Consider the following 25188-nt stretch of genomic DNA (forward strand, 5'->3'; position numbering starts at 1 on the left):
CTAATGACATTGCTGGAGAAATAAATTCAAGAGCTCAGAGCTTTCTACGCAGATTCATGGTAATGATTCTTATTTTGCCACAAATCATCTGCACTGTGGCATCTGAGGTATTGCTGTCAAACTTCTTGTGACTTTGCATACCATAGTTCACTCAGTATCTTAACAAAAATGTGCATTAAACCCATGTATCTCTAAACTGTAAATGATGTTGGTCTAAGAAGCGACATAAGGGCAGGTACCACTCATTAGCATTAGTATGGCATTAGCAATATGGCAACTTTCTTAGCTTGTTTGCTCTAGTGAAGAGAGCAACATCAAGTAAATGCTAGGAAATACTTAAAAGTTTTCAAATTTCTAACATTTATTTCTTCCTTCACTTAAAACACTTATGTGGAACTTTACCTAGGGGTCTTATCTTCGTGGCTCCTTGACCAGCGGTAAGTCTCTGCATAGCCTGTGTACTCACTGTACTGCTCAGTACCTGAAACAAAAGATTTTCCAGATTACATATAAAATAGGTACAGATTTTTTTCAAATCTTGGATAGGAATCACTGCCTCTCCAAATGAACACGCAGCTCTCAGAAGCAATGGGAAACACAGAATTTGTATTTGCACCACGAATACAAGATTTCCTTGTAAAGCTCCCTTGCCACAGGTGATGAGCAGCACCCACCACAGAACATGAGTGCAGATCTACCTGTGCTGCCCAGTATATGATGAGAAGTGGTCAGCATCAACAAACTACCTCTGTAAAAGAACAAAGACCCAAAGAACCACAGTGTGGAACATATTTGGCTGCTTTTGAAACGGTCCAACAGGGTATCTTGGCAAGTACTAAAAGCTGTCAGAAAGCAGCTTCCTAAGGCCACCAGTAATTTTAGATACTATGCTCTGCTATACCAACTCCTTTTCAAAGGTTTATCCCAAGACAAAGAAAGAGTGTGTTTTAACTGAGACAAGAATCATAACCTTTCAAAAAGGCTGCCTTTCACTTAATTTTATAGACCTTCAGGACCTTGTTTCAAAACCTGTTCATTGCACAAATACTTCAGAGAAATACCCCTGAAGTAATGCCACAAAATCACACCTTTTCTGCCTGTTCTGAGCTCACAACAGCTGAGTTTCAGAAGTATTCACATAACAGCCTGGGTTGGAAGGAACCCACAAGGCTCATCAAGTCCAACTCTTCAGTGAACTCACGACCTTGGCAGTATTGGCACCATACTCTGATCAGCTGAGCTGACTTGTTTGTTGATTCAGGCAGGTATAGTTTGGCACAATTATAAACAGTAAGAGTAAGAAGAGAACTGTGAAGCAATCCCTTAGTTTGTGATACCAGCTCTGCCCATAAATAGAACAGTGAAAAATAAGTTTTAAAGAAGTGCAAGCTGACAGCACAAAACATCTGATTACTAAGACAAGAATACTGCTTAACTATCGCACAGGTCAGCAATATCCTGAGAATACAAATGTTAAAACTTAATCTGAGTTTTCCAATCCCTAAGTAAAAATGCAACTGAAGTTGAACAATCAAAAACATAAAACTATTAACTTTAAACTTCACTGACAAGGAAATTTGAATGTTTACCTCCAGTAGTCTCAAGCATAGGAAACAAGCTGTTAAAAACTGTTTACAATGATGCATATATATCAAGATATTTTCCCCGTTTGCCCATATTAATTTTAACTGACAAGACTTATCAATGCTCATTTAACTCATCTGCCCTGTTACCCACTCATTATTTATTTAGTCTAGAAGATTAATCATCCTGAGAGCACATAAATCTCACTCAAGGCTATTTTGAAAAGTTGCTATGCAAAATGAGTGAGATGTTAAGTGATTGCTCACCGAGTTCACTTCCTGATAAAAAAATCATCTGAAAAATGTGGATTACAAAATATGCCTGTGAATTCACACACATCCATGCCCTCAGACAAAGGACAACCACAGAAGCTTCCATATTCAGAAATCAGTCTTCTAATTGAATTGCAGGCTATCAGTCTTCACTAAGACTTTTCCTGACATGAGTAAAATTCAGTTCTCTTGATACGCTTGGTAAAAGAGTCTGAGCACAGAGCAAGAAATGACAGATAAGGGAAGTATGTGACTCTTGAGAGCTCTCTTTAAAGGACAACCAAGCAAAACTTCCAGCTTGATAAAGGAAGCATTTCCTTTGGTGTCTAAGACGGAGAAAGAAAACTCTAGGTCATCGAGATATTGTACCAGGGAGATTAAATGATAAAGTATTAGGATGGCTTTTTCAAGGTTCCTTGTTTTCATTAATTTTTATGGAAGTGTAGCATCTGATGACAAAAGCACCAGAAACAAACAAACAAGCAAATATACACAAATACACACATATATCTATATAAAAAAATCAATACTGGAGAAACTCTAGGAAATCACACAGACTCTAAAGTCATGTCCCAGAAAACCGAAATTAATGAAAATCAATGAGTTTTCATAAGTGAAGCTCTGGAAATTTCTCAGACAAAAATGATTATTTGACTGGCAATACTTCTGCCTGTGAACTACTGGGATACAAACTTCCATACTGCTTTTGCTCTCCCTGCAATAGAATAAAGCCAGATATGTTAATGTTGTTTTTGGTGAATCTTTTTTGTTTCTCTATATTAAAAAAAAAGGTAAAAAAAGGGCAAACCACAAATAAAGTTCCAACAGAACTCTAAAAACAAGCTACAAAACCTAAAAAAGCCTACCTAAAGTCAAAAGAATGTATATACAATTACCATTCAAAAATTTATCCTTTGTGAGACTTGTAAAAGTTACAGCATCAGACAAAAAGTGAAATTGTCAAGTGTTGGTGTTTAACTTTTAACTTAGACAGATTTGCAATTATTACTAAAAATAAATATACCTTTCTCAGACTCCATAGTCCAGCTTTAAATTTGCATATGATCTGTACAGCATTATAACATTTCCAGGGATTGGGAAAAGTCCCACTATAGTGCTCCTCTAGTATTTCTAATGAGCTAGAAATTATACCCCTGAAGAGGCAGGACCAGTAGCACTAAATAAAAAGTAGATGTGAAAGTTGCAAGATTTTACTTTTTAGTCACCAACATAAAGGCACAATCAGTGCCATAAGTGAGAGGAAGGTCCTCCTTTCCCTTTCAATCAGTTCTCCCAATCCTTATCTTGTACCACCATTAGTCTTTGGCTCTCCCAACACTGGCACAATCAGCCTGCTAAATCTAGCTGAAAACCAATTTTCCTCTCTGAGTAAATTTCCAGCCAAACCAATTATCTCATCTCATCTCATTTGCTGCATGGCTAATGTGGTCAGAAGTCTCCAAAACTGCCCTGCTAAGATGTAGTCCTGACTGACCTTTGAGAGATCTGTAGATTTGAAGCAAACAAGGAACAGTTTCCTCTGCTTTTAACACTGCCTGAGAATGTATGAGCTCAAACGGGGGGGGAAAAAAAGAAAGAAAGAAAAAAATCTGAATGAAAACCACTCACACTTATTCACAGCTCTACCAGAAATGCAGCTGTGGGAATCTCTGGTGTTGCTGCTGACATTTCTGTAGGTAGATGTCTGTGCTGAAGAACTCGACTGTTTGCATGACCAGTTTCATAGTCATTACAGCAGTGATCTTAACCAGATACTGTGAAATCACAACAAATTTAATTTATCTCCCAATTTCTTGGGCTCCTCTGCAAATTTAAGCTACACAGTTATACGCATTAGGCTGTCGAGTCAAGATGCATCACAAGAAATGCAATTTATCAAGAGGATCGTGACACAGAGGAGACTTGGCTAAGAACCAAGGTGGAAAAGCTCCAGGGATTAAATAAAAATGATGGAATGGATATTTCCATTAGAGAAGAACTCCACATCCCAAATACTAATTGCAAAACACTGAAAGATAAAATAATAAGAAAGACAATGCTGCTGCAGTGAAAAAACATTCTCACCTTTATCTGTCCATGCCAAATCTCCATTTTTGTTTGCAGAGGAATGGAAGAAGGTCTTTCAATTTAGTGTTTCCCCCTAATCAGTTATTACCCAGACTGACAGCTGTGCTCTGTTTTTACCCTTCCCAAAGAAGTCTCTCTCAGAGGAGTGCTTAAAATATGTTTATATAGTATCATATCCAAAATACAGAACAGAAGTCTCTGATGGCCAAGAACTTTTTTTCTGACTCAATTTTTTAAAATGTAATCACAAAAGCCAGTTTATCAAAAACTTTTCACAGAAAAGGCATTAATTCTGGCAGAGTGGAAAAACAAAATAAAACACTATCTTAAAAGATTACAAAGCATAAGACTGAAAACAAAAGATGCTCTGCCCAGTACAATCAATAACTCAGAACAGAATAAGATCTGCAAGATTTAAGCTCAAATTTCCACTGTGTATGCATGTGAAAGAAAGAAGTGCTATTGATGGATTTTTCCAAGAAATGTGTTCAAATGCCTACAGAAACTCCTGGCTTTTGAGAGAGCTCAGGTAACTAGACCCAACATTTTTGCTATAGTGAACTGAAAAATGTAAACATAGTTTATTATAACATTTACCCAGAGATGATCTCTCTGATCATATATTTCTTCTTTATAGTTGCTCTTTAGTGTAAATAAAATAGTGTTATAGTATCATTTTATTTCTTTAGTCATGCAAAATGATCATTCATGTATACAACTGAGACATGCAGCATGACCTGGGCTGCTCCAGTTCTTAACAGTGACATTTGGTTTTTCATGCTGTTTTAATCCAATGGATAATAAAACAATGAAAGCTCTGTGGCAGAGAGGGAAGCAAAAGAAAAAAACCCTTTCAGCTAAGCTTTGGACAGACAAGACATCTCCATTCACAACCCCTCAGCAGCATACTGGAGAAGCAGGTTGTTTTTGATGTAATTAGGAACCCATAACTAACCCACAAATAACAAACACGTATGTGAAACTTGCAAGATCAAAATCCTTCAGAGACAGTTCCTAACTTTCTACCCTTTTCTAATGGATGCAGATTTTCTACTCTTCCACTTTCTTCCCTTGTAGGTAATCACAAGGCAGCTCCTCTTCTTCAGTGTTCAATCCCACTGATCGCATCAAATGCTACAAATTCAGGAGAGGAACAAAACCCCCACATCCTTTAACATAAGAGAAGCAGTATCAGCTAATAGTTAGAAATTGTGGCTGTTACCTATATTGCCCATCACCATTCTTTCTTGTCAGCTAAAGATACCAAGTCCTCAAACACATTTACAGAGGATAAAATAAGTTCTTCTGCTTGCTGTCACTTATTTTTTCTCCTTTCACAAAACATCTATGGGACAGTGTCCCTTGTGGTGTTAGGTGGGATGAACTAGGAGGCTCTTTGTCAAATGAGTACCAACTTTTTTCTTTTTTATAAATCCTTACAGCATTTAAACATACTAAACTTCAACTTGAAGTTGCATATATAGAACCAGAATTTGATGTGAAACGTTTTCTGCAAAGACTAACCTGTGATGATAAGACATTCATTGTGATCCAAGACTTCAGTGATGAGCCTTGATACAATCAGTTCTGGATTGATTAAAAATCGAATTTCTTCTTGTACTAGTCCTGCCCCAGTCACACCACCTCCAACAAAACGGTTTGCAAAATCAACCTAGCAAAAATACATTCAGGAGGATTATGATAGAATAAGAAAAAAAATCCTTTCATTACCAAAGTAAATAAAATCCTGTACAAATTTCAATTATTGTATTGAAATCTGATGCTATCACTTAAAACTACAAGCAGAGAGACTGATTAACATGATCATGTCTCCCTCTTTTTTTCCACTCATCTTCTCAGAAAACTTACGACAAATGAGACATTAAACAGCAAAAGAAATTTTGCATCTCAAAACGCCTCAAATCCAAGTTGGGTGGGTTTCCCTTGAAGAGGCATATGTTTCAGAATTTCATATATTTCACATTTCAGTAAATGTAAAAGATGAAAACAGCATTCTTTTTAGGGACATTGAAAAATCATTAGTTTGTCCTTTGGAAAGCATTCTGCCTCAACTCTCTGCACTGAAGTATCTTTAGATTAGCACTGCCCCTGTAACAGTTCTGTACCCAGAAAACCCTCTAACAAATTCTTCTTGAAATGTACTAACACTCTCTTATGAATTGTCCTTGAGATGCACTTGAACAAGGCAAATAATTTTGACTATAAAGGTTTATGCTTGAAACAGAGAAGCTCTGGACTATTTTTTGCTGCAACTTTGCAAATTACATTTTCATACAGACAACAGTTCTAAAAGAAGTTTGTTTATTCAATAAAGTAATTACTATTATCTCACATTCACTGCCCATATAAATTTCTAATTTTTAAAAGTTACTTCATCTTTCAAATGCTATTAGCTTCTTACTGGTTTTTACTTAGGTAGCTGATGAGAGCACAGGTACAGGAAGGGGACAGAAGCAGCTGGGGTGACATGAACACCTGTGAAGATTACAAACTGACCCAGGAGGCAGAGTCCAAAGCACACCAAGAGCCAGCCACTACAGCAGCATGTGTTCCTTTAGCCTATCCTGGAAATACCAACACATTTCAGTTCCTTAAGATTTGCTAAACTTGACTACGATAAAAAAAGTTATATGAAAACCATTCATGTGCAGTGTGCCAGGGCCCCAAGCACTGTAACTGTGCTGAGCAGCCTCCCCTGGGCCCCAACCTTGTCCTGCACAAACACCCACCCTGTCCTGGGCCTCACCTGAGACACATCACCTGTGGGCTATTTTCTTTGGTAAGACTTGAAATAGCCAAGAGGAAAAAGAACACATCCTAGGCAATACTCCCTTATGCAGAGTGCAACACTAGAAAAATGGTCATTATTGAACAATTGCTGAGTTCTTGAAAATTTCAGCACACATTTGACTGCTCAAGTTTCATAAAGTTATGAGACATCTAAAAATCTGAGCACAAAGCACTGCAGAAAAAAATTCTCCTCATCTTCCTCCTCTTCCAATGAAGTATTTGTCCCTGGCTAAAAAAGTTCTAATTTTGGATTTTTTTTTTTTGTAAAACAACTCTAGAAGGCAGACTTTTTTTTTTTTGTTTTTAAAGAAAAGCAGAAAGCAAACAACTAATTTGAAAACTCAGACATGTTCCTCTCTATAGATATGGATAGGACATCCTCCTCATGACTTTCTTTTGCTGACTGCCTCCCAGACTGAAACAGTGGTGTTGGCAGCAGCAAGAAAGTCTCCTGGGTCACTGACCTGGTCACTGTCTGGGGCACAAGAATGATTTTTTTTCAAATAAACTGAAAACTTTGACAAGCCATCAAGATCACAGCCTGAATCTTTTGTCTTGTCAATCTTTGATCCTGGCTTGAACCAGAAGACCTGAAGCTGTCCAGGACTTGTGATTTTCTGTCAGTCCTTTCTGTAACAGGTACATGTGCTACCTAGATAAGCTGGGGAGCACTGACAGTACTAAGACTGCCCATGGAATTAATCTTGATGGGTTTTTTATGATGCATAACATCTTGTCATTTAAGTCAACTGAGGATAAAGAAGTAACTTTGTTAAGCTGGCAGACCATGAAAGTATGACAAAGACATGAAAGCCATATGAACTGTTATATGCACTTACCTGGAGCATACCTTGTCCATTGTTTTCAATGGTGCCTTCATAGGTGACATGCAATCTAGATAGTTTTTTCTGAGATCTACCATTGAGGAAAAATATTGCACAGAAAGGATCATTTCACAACCCCCAGAAAAAAACATTCATTTTAAAACAAAATTCACCCAAACTGCTTACACAAATGGTGGCTTAAAAAAAAAAAAAATCAAAAACCCTGACAGATCAAAGAAAACATGTTTACCTTGCAGAAACAATGTGGAAAAGCTTAGCAGATTCATTTGTTCAGTTTCTCCACCTTTTACCACGAAACCCCAAATCTGAAGTTCTATGTTCTTCTTGTACCCCAGCAATGAAGCTGCAATACTTGTGCTCATGCTGGTCATCACCCATCCTGCATCCTATTTCCTGCCATTTCTTAAATCAAGCCATCCCTCTCTTTTTCCCCTCACTCAAGCAACAGCACCAAAGCTATGCTACTGTTTTAAAATTTCAATTAAGATTTGTTTGCTTTACAGACAAACATATGGGAAAACTCAGGACACAAACTACTTGTCACAATTCACTGCTGCCCTCTGTATTTCTTTCTACAACAGTCCATAGCAAATATTGTTTCCTGTAGTACTTCTAGAACTGAATCAATTCCAAATGAAGGACATTCAGTTATTGTGGACTTACAAAATCTCTTACATTAACAGGATGTTTGACTTACCTCTCCCAATCTGGAAATTCCTGGAGACACTGCCTTGTAAACGTCACCAATCCCGTAGGTTCTACAGGCAAATCAACCCCAAAGGAAAATGTATTAAGTGTGGGAGCTTAGCCCTTTCATTATCTTAACTGGCAAGCTTTGAAAACTACAAACATCATTCTTGGCAGATACCAAGAGCTTAACTTTCCTCAAGAGTGACTGATTTTTTCCCCTGACAGCCCAGCTCTAATTGAAGACAAGTAACATGATGATCAAAATATTACTTCTCTTCCCACTTTGCAGTTTGAGTATTTTAGTTTTTCCAGATCTAGGAAAAACTATCTCTTAAGTGATTTCCACTTTAACAATAGCAAACACTACTAGAAAGACCCAGTAGTTGAAGTTAAATGTGCTGCTTTAGAGAAAAAGAGACTGTGAACCTCTAAAATCAACCACTGTTCAGTGTCAACAGACAACCCAGACAGTATTCAAGCTATGGAGGGAGGAAGCAGCAGCTCGTATTTCCAGAAAGTCCAACTATGCCAATAAGCATGCAATGTTTTTAACCCTGCCAGGATGCAAGTGAAATTCACTGTATTCCAATTGAGAAAAGACCCCTGCCCTCGAGTGAAAAAGAGAAGCTGTTGCTCATTGCAGGAAGGATGCAGTATCATTGTTTCTCCTTATTTCACTCAAAACAGTTCAGTTTTTCAGGAAGAAAATATCAACCTTTTATTAGGTGATATCATCTTAATAAAAACTTCAATTAACACTTACTTTTCTGCTACATTAAGTCTACTGGGATTTGTGAAAACATTGAGAACAGTATGTAAAGCACAAATGCATCCTTCTAAAAAAGCCTTAAGTGGTCCTAAGCTTGTTTTAAAATTTAGGTTTAAAAAGGGGTTACTTTCTCTGAAGAAAGTGCATAGCCATCAAGCATAGTAATCAAGTGCTCTTTCACAAGAGAATTCTGGTATCAGTTGTGGTATTCTGCAAATAAAGCATTCACCCTTTGAGCACAAAATCTTCAGTTTCCTCTGTGCTCATTTACAGAGAACACAATTATTATTTACAATAGAAAGAGTAGCAAAATTATTACAGTAATTTATAGGGTTAAATTACTTCAGCCTTACTAATTCCTGGGACAAAAAAAAGAATACGAAGTGGCGTATTTTTAAAGGTATGATAGGAATTTTTAATTCAAGAAAAGAGCATCCAAGAATCTCATTAAGCATTATTTAAAGTTATAATGTTAGGAAATCTAATACAGTAGTTTCATAAAGTGAATTCCCATCAGATTTCACATGCTCAGGGGCTCAGGGACAGCTGCCTAAATTTAGGATCTGGTTTGCACAAAACTGTTATTACGTGAGTATTACAAAAGCTGGCACATCATATTTCTTCTCAGTCCCACACATAGATCACAAGTTACTTTTTACCTCTGAGATTTAATTCTATTGATACTGCTTAAAGTCTGACAGCTGAAATAGGATATAGCTGCATCTATTTTGTGGTGAATTAAAATGATGACGATGGTCTGAACCAAGTAAGGGGTAGGGGAAAATCCCTCAGAACTACAAACATTATAGTCAAAAGACTAAATATGCATTCTGCAGGAGAAGTGAAGCTTAACTCAAAATCTTTAAGCCTGCGATTTTAATGACTGTAATGGTCCCAAGTTCCCTCTACATCTTCACTTTGATGTCATGAGGCAAGTGGGTGCATATAATACTAGCATTATATAAATACATATATTTATATCTACATATCTACACAATGATATACACACACATTTTATATACATATATCTACAGGGGACTAAAAATATATTTCTGTATTTTATACACACCCCTTATATATATACACATATATATTTATACATACATTTATCAGAAAAAATAAAACAGAATGAGCTCTGGGCAAATAATTTGCTTGCATGCATCACACATATGGTAAGAAGTGCCATTAGTATGAATATCAGTGTACTTTGCAAGCTGTCTTTTGTTAAATACTTCCATCATGGCTGTGTAGCCATTTCTAAATTTAATAGGATTAAATTTTTCATCTATCTGTTTTGCAGCTCAAAAAAAGAATAAAGGATATACTTTTTTCTGTGACTCTTCTAAAATAGCAGAAAAGGGTCTTAAGTTTCTCAGGCTTTCTTGGTGACCTCCCTTCAAACAACCTGAAAAACAGGAAATAGAGGCAAACAATTAGATTTCAGGGATACAGTGCAGAGCAATTAGTGCTACTTACTAATTGCAATTTGATTTTTTGCAATTATTATGCACACATTTCATTAGCCTTGGATTTAAGTACTGTAGAAAGAACTCTCTAGACAGCCCCTCTGTAATTCAAGATTTTAGGACTAATGAGTTTATTGACTTGCTATATTTCTGATGAAGATGCCAAGCGAAAGCTTCTCTCACTTGCACCAATTTTCTTATACCAAGAACTGTAATTTCAATATGAACATTTTGGAAAGCCACTAGTTTTATTTGTAACAATAGAAACGTTTAACAAGCCATAAGTGACCAAGGGGTAAAAACATGTAATGTGAGTACTCCAAGTTCCAAATGTCACCTTCCTTTCAGCTCAGTGAGTTGCTCAGAAGAATTAATGCAACCTTGCTGCTTTCAAGAGCTGCACTGCACCAGCAGTATTTCTAAAGAACCTTCCCCAACAGAAATGGCTCCATCCACTGGGCTGTTACAGCCATTCTAACAGGCATTTGTACAAAACCTAAGCATTAAAAGGAAGGATCCTATTTTTAGCCATTAAGTGAATGTATTCTTTTAAGGTTAGCTGAAATACTTTTACTGCATCATCTATCTTCCAGAAACTGAGCACGCATTACTTAATTTCACTTCCAGCAGAGTGACAAGGCATTGTTATTGGCAACACATAATGGAATTTATCTGGAAGGAAGAACAGCAATGACTTCAGAAATAATACCCTTTGAATAGGAAGCTTACTAAAAGATGTCTGATCCACTGAAAGGCCTGAGGATACAACATTCCCCCCCAATAAACAGTCTAAGTAAAGCAATGACACAACATTATTCATTTGTTTCTGGGTACTGGAATGACAATCTGCCCTTAAAACCAGAATGCTGAGATGTAAATTGAACTAGATTCAGCAAGGAGGTGAACTAGATTTTTTTCAGCATTTAAAAATCCTTATGATATATATAGGCTGAAGAGATCAATTGCATCTGAAATCTATATTAAGTCACAGAGGTTAATTTTATTAGCACAGGGAACTTTGAATGAGGAACTAGAACTTTAGGAAGGTAAACTCTATTCTAAAATAGGCCTATACGCAAGCTCTATCAAGGCCTTGAGCTTGCACAGGTACAAAGGGGTTTATAAAAGGAGTTAATGTGTGCATGTGTGTGAAGGTGTTGCCTAAATTACCTCCAATCTCTTATCTGGAAGTCTCATTTCACACGCAGCCTTTAAACTGGTTAATTTATCTGTCAGCCTGACCATGCCTTTACTAATTTTTTTTGCCTCTTCACATCAAAGTCACATCTTGCTCACATCACAATCTCTTGGGAGGGAGTTCTTCATGCCACAAAGGCAATATGTGACTCAGTATAAACAGCAGGCTGGGCAGGAAAGGTGCAGAACTATGCCTGAAGTCAGATCAAGCTAAAACCAGTCATATTTGTGAATGCAACAGGGAAACCAAGTGATATTTAAATGACTCAATAATGGCCTGGTCCTACCTCATTAACTTAAATGAGGACACCACATGGCAAAGTTACAAACCTTTTACCTTGAACCTTATTTCTGAAATAATCAATTAGGCAAAAATATGAAAATTTCATTTTTGAAGCAAATATTTTAAAGAAGAAAGCTATATGAAGGCATCACTAAGATATTAAGTAACATAAAAATGCATCCAAATCTCTAAGTGGAAAGTACATAATTTCCTGACAGAACCACCTAGGGTCAAAACCCATTAATTTCAATGAGAGAACTCATCCAAATAAAGTGCATTGTAAATCAAATGCAAAGCACTGCAAGTCCACTTTCAGGTGAAGTAATGAAATCTTACTGGTGACTGCATATGTAAGCTTTGTCCAGGATGTTCCCACTGCCATGCAGAAACTTCAATTTCTCAGCTATAGAAGCTGAGAAAGCCTCCAGGACTGATCACCAAATTCATGTCTGGCTCCAGACAAGCCAAGGGAGTACCAGTGTTAATCAAACAGAAGATCTCCACAGATACACATTTAATCATTAGAGGCCAGAGATTTTAAAACACAAGAAAGTAGATGCGTGAACTTTGTGTTAATGACATTGTAGACTGTTAAAGGCATTGTGGCTAAATGAAAAATCTTTCCTAGCAAATATTCAGACATTTAATTGTTCTGAAGAGAAATCCAATACATGAGAAATAAAATACTAAAAATAGTAAGAACTAATATTGAGAAAATGTAAAACAACTGCGAGTAAACATACAGTAAAGTTACAAGGCAATTGTTCATACCATTTCAACAACTATTACAAAAACATATTTTTGCACGAGCATTTCCTTAAAAATTTTGGGGTGGAAAAGAAGCATTTAAAAAGTGCAATTAATATTCTGGTTTTTGCAGTCTTGACTATCAACTCAAAACTATCATATTTGCAACCAACATTTCCACCTTCTAAAGCTGGAGTCAAAAGCACCAAAGAACCTATTCCCAACTCTTTCCAGTGCTGAGGCAAGTGGACTTTGAACTTGCAAGGAACTTCAAAGGGTGCATTGAACACACAGGAGAAAAATTATTTAAGAATATTAAGAGCTTCACAAAAGTGACCTTGGCTTGCATGGGGTTTATTGGAGAGAATTTGAACCAGCTTAAGTAAACAGCACCCAAATACATCGTTTTTGATCAAGGTAAAATTAAAATACAGTATTTACCTGTAAAATTTAATTTCCAAGGAGTTAAATTGCTCCCCTGATGTTACTCTAAGAACTGGCTCCAGCAGGAGCCATTACAATCACGTGATTTAATCTCCCAGTTCAGTGATTCCATAATGATATTTTGATACCCAGGTTGGGCTTCCTTTGAATGTTTCTTCTCAAAGACAGTAATCATGTCTTTACATTGAAGTTGGAACCTACCGTAAGCCCCAGAAAGGCATACACTGTAATAATGTGCAAAAATTTGCTGTATGGATCATACTTAAATAAAATAATTCTCATTCATAAATCTATGGCATTCCATGGCTCCTTTTTGCAGAAGTGTGGATACACCATTGTGTACTTGTGATCCCTACAATTAACCATGTGTTCTGTTTCCTCCACTACCCCATAGACACTAAAAAGTGTCTTTGTCTTCACTACTGAACTTGAAGAAACACTTGTGTTGTTTCTTGTATATCTCACTAAAGATAACAGAACATCTGAATAAGTACAAAATATTTTACTGAAGCCTGATCTTCTCCTACAAATAAAAGTCAAAGAAGGATTTACACATAAGTCATATGGTTAGATGAATTTCACCCAGTAAAGGAACTGAGCAGGGAAAATGATGGAAAGTCCAGGCAGAAATGAAAATACCTTTCCCTCCACCTCAAGAACATAGCTAATCACTTAACAGCTTTAGTCTGAGGTATTGGATGATAAAACACTTGAAAAAGCGAATAAACCAAATAAACCTTGCTTTTTCTATCTTGCTGGATTTCAAGCCTATGCTTACCTGATGTATATATACATGTAGGGGTGGAAATAATATGCTTATATATGTTATTGTCAAACTTGTACTGCCCTCAATACAATTGAGGGCTATTTTGATTAAGTGGCTGAACATCCCCAGTTGCTGAGCACCCTCACCACTGAAATTTCAGAACCCTAAAGGAAAAACTAATATAGTGTTGAATGGTCCAATAACCTCATCATTTAGGATTGCATTAGTAGCACTGTGAAGCACATAAGAAGCATCTCTTCCATCTTTCTCCTGCAATTCCCAACCTCTTGGAATAAAAAAGTGGAGTTCCAGGAGCAAACGAGAAATATAAACTTTCTATTTTTCAAAACCAGTATCATATTTCTAATGAAGTATTTTCTGAGCTTTGACTTCCAATACTAAGCACAGCTTACCAAAACAGTTTCAAAAGGATTCTCTCTCAGTATGATTTGACATTTTTATACAACTGAGCTCAAGGCAACCTTAGTCACATCCATATTAAGGACAGTCTGTAGATATTAGTGTATCAAAGGTCAAGCAAAGCTGTGTGCATTAATGTGCACAGAGGAGCCCACCATGTAAGATTTGGAATGTGTCCATAATAATATGTGCTTATCACACAATTGCATGAGACAGACAACAATTTCATTCTCTAAATATATGAAAGCAAACCTGTTTACCATATAGGAATAACTGGAATTACATTAATTACTCATATCCTTTGCCTTATGTGTTTTCTGAGAATGCTGTTTTGTTGATTATTTATTGGGTGGGGTTCCCCCATTCAGAACATATATTTACCTTTTAAAATGGAATTTTAAATCTCTAAAGCTTCACTTCAGTGAAAAAGACAGGAGATAGGAGCAGTCAAAGACTTCTCCTGAAGAATAGAGCTGCAACAACTGTTTCATTGCTATAATTTATGCTTCCCTTACCAAGGGAAACAAACTACACTCTATTGTGTGAACAGCAATACCCCAGACCCACTCTGGTCTCCAAAGTACCCCAGGAGGTGTGCAATACAACCACAAGGCTGCAGAAAGAATATATTTTTGTCCCATTCATGAAATAAAAAACATTTTGAAGTAGTGGTTACTTCACCTTTATCTCACTGTTTCTAAATTTTTTTGTATGTTATATAATGCAATACATTAGTAAAGTAGCATGTGAATGTAATTCCTAAGTAAATAAATACAAATACATTGGGGGTCCATGCTCAAATATGTTTTACTGATAGGTATGTGTGATCAAAAAAGTTCGGAGACCACTGCCCTAGACAGCTTTAAATGTCAATACTTTGACATCAATTAGATAATGCAAGATGAGGAAACCTTAGCAAATTTAAAATGGGACATTCTTATAGTTAATATAAAATATAAACCCTTACTAGAAAGTTCTGCAGTCAATGAAAATATTTTTAAGTGAGAATTAGAAGGAAAACTATTCAGTATACTACAACTTTATTCTATGAAATTTGGACTTAATGGAAACCAAAAGCAGAATAATTCAAATGAGGAATTCCTTCCAAAGAGATGAAAGGCAGCAACTGGACCATCCCTCTGACAAAACAAAAGGAAATGCCACTGTCCACATCTTGCATTTCCTGATAGAAAAACAGAGCACAACCTCACACAAGCCAGGTACAGCAACCTCAGTTCTGCTTTTCTGGTGCCTGGTGTGTGCCTCTTCCACTCAATATGAATTCTACCTTTCTGTATTAAAACTGCCTTCCTTCTCTCAGCTTATAAAAGACGTCATTTTAGAGTTTTCTAATTTCCTTCATATCAAGCAGGAGAAAAAGAAAACATTCAATACTTCAGCCTCATGGGCAATTTTGTATTTACTGTGATGTGTCATAGGTACAAGCTGTCGTCATCTAAGAAGTTATTTAAGAACAGTGCACTATTCAACAACCTTATGTTGAATTAGAATTTCATCTCTAGATTAAATAATGACTTTTAAGATGTCTGCAAACAAAAATATGGAGTGATGTAATTTTGTTGGGAAATCTAGATCCAAAAAACTATCTTTCATTTCAGACACTCCCATATACTCACACCTCTCTTTGCTGTGCTTTTCATTTTGTAGTTCTGTTTATTGTGGCAAGTAACTTGGCACATTATAAATCATTTTAACAAAGGGTTTTGGTCATTTATGAGTCTTAAAATACATCAGGTTGATATCTGACCTTGATGAAATGATAAGATGCTAACTGCAAGTACTCAACACCAGAAAATAGCAGGTTAAAACGTTTTACCCTGGGGATCTAAACCAAAGGACAACCAAGAGCACGGTACAGCTAAGATCTGGACTGCATTACTATATTTATTAAGCTAAAAAACATTCAGATTCAGTACCGTTTTAATCACTACAGCAAAGTAATTATGCCAGATTCATAAAAATAGTGTCCTTTTGAAGTTGTGTATTTAAAGGGTGTTTCCACATTTACCAAACACAAATGTGATTTAAATTTTTTTACAGAAAATTATACTTAAAGTAATCCATCCACAGCTAATGAGTTCACATGCCCAAAGTAGGCATAACAGAATGAGTTTTGTAGGATCAGTGTCCTTTAACTCAGAAAATCTAGAACCACTTATCAGAGAAGCAATACATCTCAGTCCAAACTAAGTTCTCTCAAAGTCATTAGATAATTTATTCCCCAGAGAATATTCATTAGTGTTGTGAAATTGATGTTGTTTATGGAGAGATAATTGCATTACTGGTAAATTAGATTTCAATTCTCCTGCATAAATGTACCATACAGTTTCCCATTTCCTTTCATATATTACATATTCCATAAAAGAAATATATCTTAACTAGTGTGTTTTTCTCCTCATTTCCAATCACTTGAAATTACTTTAAAGGTTTGTTTGATAAAGATGAAGAAATTCAGTCCTAGTGGAATACTGCTGGTTTCAGACCAGAGTATGCACTAATAAATGTGCCAGAAGATCTACCAGGCTTATGCTGTTAGACTTACTGCCTTCAGTTCTGAATTCAACCCCAGCAGCTTTAATGGGAGCTATTACATCTCCAGCTGAACTACTGAGTTTTTGAACAAGGAAAATGGAGGAGTTCTTCTAACTTGACACAACAGCTAAAACAGATCTGTAACAGGTCAAAGACACAGCAGAAGCACAGCAGGTCCTTGACAAACCTGTGTCCTTTCCAGAACACTAATTCAATATTGCACACATTTTTCCTCACATTTTGCTTTCACATATAACCAAACTAGACAGTTGCCTAAATCACTAAATTCTATAGCACCTAGAGTGCAATTACAACCATCACCACAATCAACTATTTTAAATTCTGCAACCAACATCATAAATGTAGAGAGTCAATGCAATTCAGGCTCTACATTCAACCTGAATGCCACTTCCAAGAAAAATACATCAATAAGATAAACAAAATGGCCAATTCAACTATTTCTTTCTTTTGTGATGGATTATTTTGGAATAAAGCTGCCCAATCTATTGTCATCATATATATATATACACACACACACACATATATATATATACTAGTATACATACATACATAGTAGTGTTTAAAACAAAAAATTGAACACTCTAAATTTAGCTTGATATTTAGAAAAGAAGCAATATTTTATGCTATTTAGTATGATCTAATGTTTGGTCACTGAATGATATCATTCTACCTACTTGAATTCATAAATATTAAAGCTCTTAAACTATGAATCCTTTCTATCAACTATATTTGAAATTAATTGTGTTATTAATGACTTAAGACTCATAACAGGTTCATCCCTGCCAAGCAACAAAGGGAAGAATTCAATTAAATTACTGAGTATTTAATTATACACAGGTGACTTTCAGTCTGTAGCAAGATAAGGAATCAAAATGGATAGTCAGTGTCACAACACACCATTAAACCAAGTGCTTCCATGTCAAGAGAGAAATGGTCACATTGATTCTCCTCTCATTTGGCAAGACTAACAGCAGGAGAGGAGTGGTAAAAGCATCGATGATGTATGTTAATACTAACACATACAGCAGCATTCCTCCCAATCAGCTGCACTTCTGCCTCTATGAGTCTTAAATTTTAAACCATCTTGCAGTGACTGCCTTGTTTTGTCAAACAGATTTGTACCTTGGGGGGAGTAGGGGTGGAACTTACAATATGGTAGTTAACAGTACATAAAAACCTAAAGCAGGGAGAAGACTGGGAGGAATGAAGGAACATATCAGCATTTAAATGTAAAAACTGTAACTATTTTATAGTGGATAAAAAAGTACTAATGTTTAAGTCTGCACAAAGTGACCTGCCAAAAGACTGCTGTGTAAAACTAAAAACATAAGAAAACTTACACAGTTGTGTTTTTAACTTAGAAGATGCAAATTTTGGTTTTTCAGTCTCAGGGATTTGAGGGGAGGAGTGGCAGCCTCTTGCACGAATGTAGACAGGACCTGGATAAAGGAATCAAGGAACACCACCTCTGCTAAAGGAAAACCCCTCAAATGCATCCAGCACTCAGTAATTTGGCTTTGTTAGGGAACTACAGCAGATTATTTTTGATACCTTAAGAACAAAGTCATTCATTCACAGTCATGTAGCAAATGAATTATGCTGAGGAAAGAACTAAGTCTGAAAAAAGCTACAGACAATAATACTGTGGGGACAAAAGGCTGGTGTGTGAACAATCTGTTATGCCCATCCCTAAGCAGACAGAGCAGAGCAGCAGTCTCCAAAGACTTTACATCAAAACATTTTTATAAGCAGGAAAAAGAGTCATAAATATTTTAACTTCAGTCATTGCCTACTGCCTTTTGAGTACATCCAGCTTCCCAAAAAGCTTTTTTTAAAAAGCTGAAAACACACACGGCAGTGAACCAAATCCTGTAATCTTTACAAGTCTGAAACAATAGCTGAAAACATCACAGTTTATTCTGTCCTTGCTACTAAAGAAGTAACTTTGCAGGGCAGGAAAATACAGGTGGCAGGAAGAAAAAAGACGTAAGATACTACGTATCCTCCTTCTTCCCCCTCATTTTAGATTTTAACTAAGTCAGGTTATATACAGTAGCAGAATTCTGTACAGCCTTGCAGTACTCTCTCCACAACTCTTCTTTTTGCTTTTATCCTACCAGTCCCACTCTCACTGACACATTCTCTCAAATTTCATCCACTGCCTGCCACACCTTGTATTCTACCTCACTAATTGCTTATTATCAAATTCAAAACACAGGGGATGTAAGAGTGTGGATTTGGTGCAAAAATAGTTAAGTAAAAAAAAAGGAATGGAAAAGGAAACTGTACTAATCTAATAAATGCATAAATTGGCAAACACTGAGGAAGAGCCACTTTTAATCCTCAATAACCAGAAGACATTAGCTTCTCTTCTTCAGTCTGGCAGCAATATTGTTGTTCTTGCACAAATAAAAATGGCTTTCTACCCTGTGTGACTTAAAACTGAGCATTGCCTCATTCATAATGCAAAAGGAAGGCCTGAAGGTTGTCTGGTCTTTCCCCTTCCAAATAACATTGTGGGACCTTACTATGATAGCACCAGGCAGCCAAGTCAGAAAATAATGTTGGACTGACCGGAACAGAGCAGAAAATTCTGAATACTTTTTATGGGCTTAATACTTTTTATGGGTCATTCTTTGAGTCCATGGTAGGAAAATATTTACCTAATAATTTGCCAAGATTTTTTATTTAGAAGTAGTTTGCAGTATTATGCCCTGAATCAACCACAAGTACTACACTGTAATACTATCACACTATCACAATATCACTACTACATTGCTCTGTAATGTTCATAGAGAAGTATATGAATTTACCCCAGTTATTTAACAGTATTTTATTCTGTAGTTGGTAAGAAACTGCTTGGTTTATAAAATGTTTAAATTACAACAAAAACCAGCAGCCTAAAGTCCTTTAAAATACCACAAACTACAGCTAGAAATGTGTAGTCAAACAGAACTCCTTCCAGACCTTTCCCTCTCCTCTTTCAATGCTCTGAATATCAGTATTTTTAAATGTACAGTGGTACTTCTCAAGTATTTGTTCTTAGCAATCACTGGAAAAATACATTGAATTGTATGGCATGATAATGTCCACCCACACTTCTCTTCCATAACCCACTGCACTCTTGGGATAACCACCAAGGCAGTGATCCTGGTCTCTCTTCTGAAATACACAATATATGTGATACAGTACCTGTGGTAGCCCCTAAAGGCAGCAGCCACCAAAACCATCATTATTAGCTCATTGGCATGCCTGACATTTATTCTGGGAAGTCCTAGTCTAATACAGTTCTCATAATACATGCATACAAGTGTGCTGGATCACAGGCAATACTGGTTTTATATTTCATCTCAGCTGTCAGAGCACATACACTACATCTGTTAACAGTGAGGAGTAAGAAAAACTCTAGATCAATAATCTATCCAAGCTTCAGCCTAATAAAATTAAGGTTGATCTACACTTGTATGGAATTGCCAAAAAATGATGAATTCATATTTCTAATCTACAAGCCCATGTAGCAGAAAATCTCTCCATCTACTTCCCTCATTTAAGATTGAAAGAAGCAAATGTAAATTATTAAAAAGATGTGAAGAAAGATTTCTAATCAAATCTGTTTTAAGTTACCACTAAGAAAAAGAAGTGTTTGCTTAGACATTGGAATATCTTTAAGAAAAGCTTTTTGTGGCTTTCTTAGGCTAACTTGCAGCATAAAGAAAAGGTTAATTTTAACACACAGCTCTACAACTGCCTTAAAATAATGGTATGGATGTTGAAGAATGAAGTCCCATTGATCTGACTTAATGTGCAGATCACCACTGATGACATAGGAGACAACAGAAACGTGGCTGGGGAAACACCAACCTTTAATTTAAATCCACAGAACACTTGAAGCATAACTAAAATATACCATTTGCAGATGATTGGCTTACGAGGAGGCAGGGAATTGTATCAATCTAATTATGCCAGAGCAAGAGTGTGTCTGTGCATGCTCATACACCAAAAAAACTCAGAATATTAACCATATCTTCCTGTGCACAATATCCTTTCTTACACGGACACACAGTTTTCTGCACAGTTTTCTTGTCCCTTACAGGTAATAGGAAAGAAAGACAAAAAGTAAACTAGTGAATTTATTGACAGAAGCATGAAACAAATGAGTTCCTTCCCTAAACGACAACCACATTTTCATGGGAGGGTTATCAGGTTCATTCACTGCTGAGTGCCATACCTGTTGAAGTTAATGTCTGGATAACTGGAATACTCAGACTTTATCTTCGCATTGCGACGTGGAAAAGTACAGAAGAAAGCATTGGCCAGGAAACTGGCGATCTGTTCCTGTGACATTGTGATGGAGTGATTCATCTTTTGTTTCAGCAAAGGTATTGGCTACCAACAAAAGAAATGAGGGGGAGGAAGGGACAGGGGAGAAAGGAGGGAAGGAGAGAGAAGAATAATTAGCTTACCCTTTTTGAAAGAAAAAACAGAGGCACAAAATTACATTTGTTATATTAGAGCAAGAGTAATTTAGGCCATTGGTAAAGCCTTTAATCAGCAGCACTGTTAAAGTCAAGAACAGTTTATTCAAGACAATTCAGAAAGGCTTGCCTGGCAAACTGCAGATTTCTAATCAATAATAAAAAGATCAGGAAAATATAACTTATCAAACAACACCATCGGAAATGCAGAGGGGAAAAAATAGATGGGATGTTGCAAATCCTGGGCAATGTTAAAAACTGAAATAAAAATCCACTTTCAATATCTGAATAGTTAAGAACCCTTAGGGAATGCTTTCAGCTAGAATAACCATGCTTTGGCCATTACAAAGAAATAAGGAAGTCATACCACAGATCATAACTCTATGACTTGATTTGAATTTTTTTTCCAACCTACTTGAAGAAATAACCCTAATGGTATTTGTAGAAAGTGTGTAATTATTCATTCTTTTATAATGAGAATGAACAAAAAGCTCAATTTCTTTGGTCTTCAGTTTAAAGTTTTATTTTACTCTGGTCAGGGTTTCCTCAATATAAAAAGAAGTAAAGGGACAGAGGGAAGAAAGAATTCTCCAACTTGAAATATTATACATCTTTCATTTTATCAGGCATTAGCCCTCTGGTTCTATGCTTTGGCAGACAACATTGATGGTATTTTATTGTTTTAATTGTGTGATAATATGGAGCATAGCAGGGGTACATCATTCTGACTGCTGAGTCCAGTAATCATTACCACTTGACAGGAGAATGAGAACACAGTTTTCACCTGCTTCGAAAATTCTCAGCCATCATCATTAGCCCAGCTCCAATACAGCTACATTTTCATCCTTCTAGTTGTGAACACAGAAACTGCTTTTGATTTAGGCTGTTGAACACACAGCCCTGTTTACTCCAGAAAACAAACAAGTTTTCCATCATTCTTATAACCACTACATTCACATTCACTGAATCTCATTCTGTCTTCTGGCTATTTAATTAACAAGTTATATTATGATGTCACACAACTAGACGGGGGAAAAAGCCTCAGAAGCTCACTCTAATAAGTTCTACAAACCTATAAAAATAGAATATTTTGGATAGTGTTATATTGGAACAAATCTATCTTTATGTCTGACCAAAAGAATGAGCCTGACACAATTTACACTGCCTAACAATATGTGATCTTGTGCTTGTGCTCAGAAACTTCACAGTATTTTCAAACAACTTCCCTCATTGAGTTACCAGAAAAAAAAAGGGAAGAAATATTCATAGCTTGAAGTTATGTATCTACTTCAGGACCCTTGCCGTATAAAAGGGTAGGGAAAGATTTTCCCTCCTTATTCACCAACAGAATCAATCTAGAAAATGCTAACAAAAGAGTTCACAAATTGCTGTCACCCTACTAATACGTTCCCTACTATATATCCTCACTTCATCAGCCCTACTCACTTTTATCAGCTTTATTCCTTACAGAATTAATTCCCATAGCATTAATACAGAATTAGTTAAGGTTTGTTTGTGTGCAAGTACTGCACGCTCTAAACAGAAAAAAGTATGTTCCCAAGTATATGAAACCTTTATGAAAATATCACTTCTAAGATTAAAAAAAATCTAAAATAAAAAATTGAATCAGATTATTCAATTGTTCCAGTTTCTAAGTGTGATTTTATAACCTGATTTGTTGCATGGTCACTTCATTTAAGAAATGCAAGAAGCAACTTCAGCATATAGAAAATGTTTACCGAAGTTCAGGCTAAAACTACAAGTGAGATTAACTTGTTTTCACATTCTATTACGTAATTCTGGATGTGTATTGTCCATTCTGCTCCCTAGGTCTCATCTGCCCTCAGCACAAAATTTACAGCTTTTATTAAGAACACATCATGACCCTTTTGACCTTAGCCTCAGCTGCAGTTTGCAGAGAAGTGCTGTGCCACAGGGCACTTGCTAGCTGAGTCTGCTCACCTGGGTGCAGATACTAGGGAGACAGAGTGCCAGCTTGACCATATCAGGAAGAATGGACTGGAACAGATGTTGAGCCTCTGCATCTTCAAGAACCTGTTAAAAAGGAAGAAGGGAAAAAAGCTTTTTACCTCAGAACTAACAATTGAATCAAAAGTTTCTGAAAACAGGACCCATGCAAAAGAAATGAGAAAAAAACAGGTCCATTTAGCTTCATGCCAAATCTGTTATCGCTTTCACAGCACTGCCTCACTGAATTTTTACCTTGAAATAATCCACTGACTGAGATACAGAAACAAGTCTCAAAAGTTGCAGTTGAGAAAACATGTCACCAAATGCCGTTTAAAGGAAGCTTGAATAAGTTATCATTTTACTCTTTCCTAAGCAATGAACCAAATTTTCATTTGAAAAATCACTACCTAACCACAGAAGTACTGGAATGATTTATTCAAATTTCATATTCAGGTCAGAGTCCAAGCCAAGCACCTGTGACATCCTCCTCTTAAGGACAGATAAAATACACTCCTGGCTCAGATCAGTGGGCCTCTGCAGCAGCAACAGCAAACCCTATGCAAGAGGATGCAATCCTGGGCATTTTCTGCTGTCCATCCCTACCATGTTCCCTCAAGAATTACAGTCACTGTCACATAGCAGGTGCAGCCTGCCAGGACCCACATGCTGAACTTGGAATCTTTTCAGTCTCTTCCTGTAGGACACCTGGTACTAACAACTATTTCAGCTGCCTCACCCTCTCTCCTAACATACTTCCTGAGAGGGGGAAACCAGAATTGACAACACTGAAAACAAATGGGCACACCAATGTTTCACAAGGCCTCTCAAAGCTTTTATACCCAAGAACAAATCACATCAAACCTTTCTTGTCCCATTCTCAGTTCTCCCCTGATACTGTCTTGCCCACTGTTGATGTGTTCAGCTGCCAAAGCCAATCATGCCAATATATTCAGAGCAAGTCCAGGATCTCCCTTCCACTTGCAAGTGCCAGTTCTGAGCACAACATCCTACACCAAGGGTTTAGATGAACCCACCCACATGCCTATTCATGTATCACACACCTATTTTTCAAAGACTCAAAAATTTCTTTAAGGTGGGCAATGTTCTTCTAAGAAAAGCTAGGACAGGAGGTTATAAAAAGAAATGCCACAGAGTGGCACAGTTGCAATACGTGAAGCAGCACAAAAGCCTCAAAACCCTCACAGTCTGCTGAAGGGAGATGTAGAGAAAAGCACATTTCTATGCTGTGAAGTTTTTCCCGTTATCTGTGGATCAGATAACCGCATCAGACGTGAGTGGCTGTTAGATTTGCATGCTGCATTCAAGGCAAAAAGCAGAGACAAGAAAACACACAACTTGCACTACAGTTGGGGAACAGAAGACAAAGGTCACAGCTCAGTTGTCTGCCTCCCTCCTTCCCCTGCATCCAGGGAATCTGTATTTGAGACCACTACTTTCTACCGGCTTCTAGACTAAAATTCTCAAAATTCTGAAATGGTGGTTTTAAAACTACACAATATTATTTTTGAAGCAGCACTTTAAAAATTGATTTGCTATCAGTTTTGCACAAAATCAGATGCAGACAGAATGGATGAAACAGCATGAAGGTATTATCAACGTTAGTCTCTACATTATTTAAGACTAATTGTGCAATCATAGGAAGAGATCTTTTTAGTCACATTATCAGGGCTTTGTAATTCACATTTCAACTGAAAGTTTCACATATACTTCATAATATAAAAGAGACACTGGCAATTCTCTTGAGAAGAGGAAAATACAGTGCCTC

The 25188-nt window shown here is 36.6% G+C and overlaps 1 protein-coding gene across 1 annotated transcript in view; it reads right to left on the bottom strand.

The window, feature by feature from the left end:
- Positions 1-25188, bottom strand: part of PARG (poly(ADP-ribose) glycohydrolase) — a 59886-nt gene that overhangs the window by 10617 nt on the left and 24081 nt on the right. Inside the window, exons 8-14 of the mRNA XM_033066612.1 lie at positions 23394-23486; positions 21185-21342; positions 10385-10464; positions 8298-8358; positions 7595-7670; positions 5469-5616; positions 403-481 (exon numbers count right to left, since the gene is read on the bottom strand). Coding sequence (XP_032922503.1) covers positions 403-481; positions 5469-5616; positions 7595-7670; positions 8298-8358; positions 10385-10464; positions 21185-21342; positions 23394-23486 — 695 coding nt within the window. The remainder of the gene's footprint in view (positions 1-402; positions 482-5468; positions 5617-7594; positions 7671-8297; positions 8359-10384; positions 10465-21184; positions 21343-23393; positions 23487-25188) is intronic.

Source organism: Catharus ustulatus, chromosome 8 (genome assembly GCF_009819885.2).
Source record: "Catharus ustulatus isolate bCatUst1 chromosome 8, bCatUst1.pri.v2, whole genome shotgun sequence".
Lineage (NCBI taxonomy): Eukaryota > Metazoa > Chordata > Aves > Passeriformes > Turdidae > Catharus > Catharus ustulatus.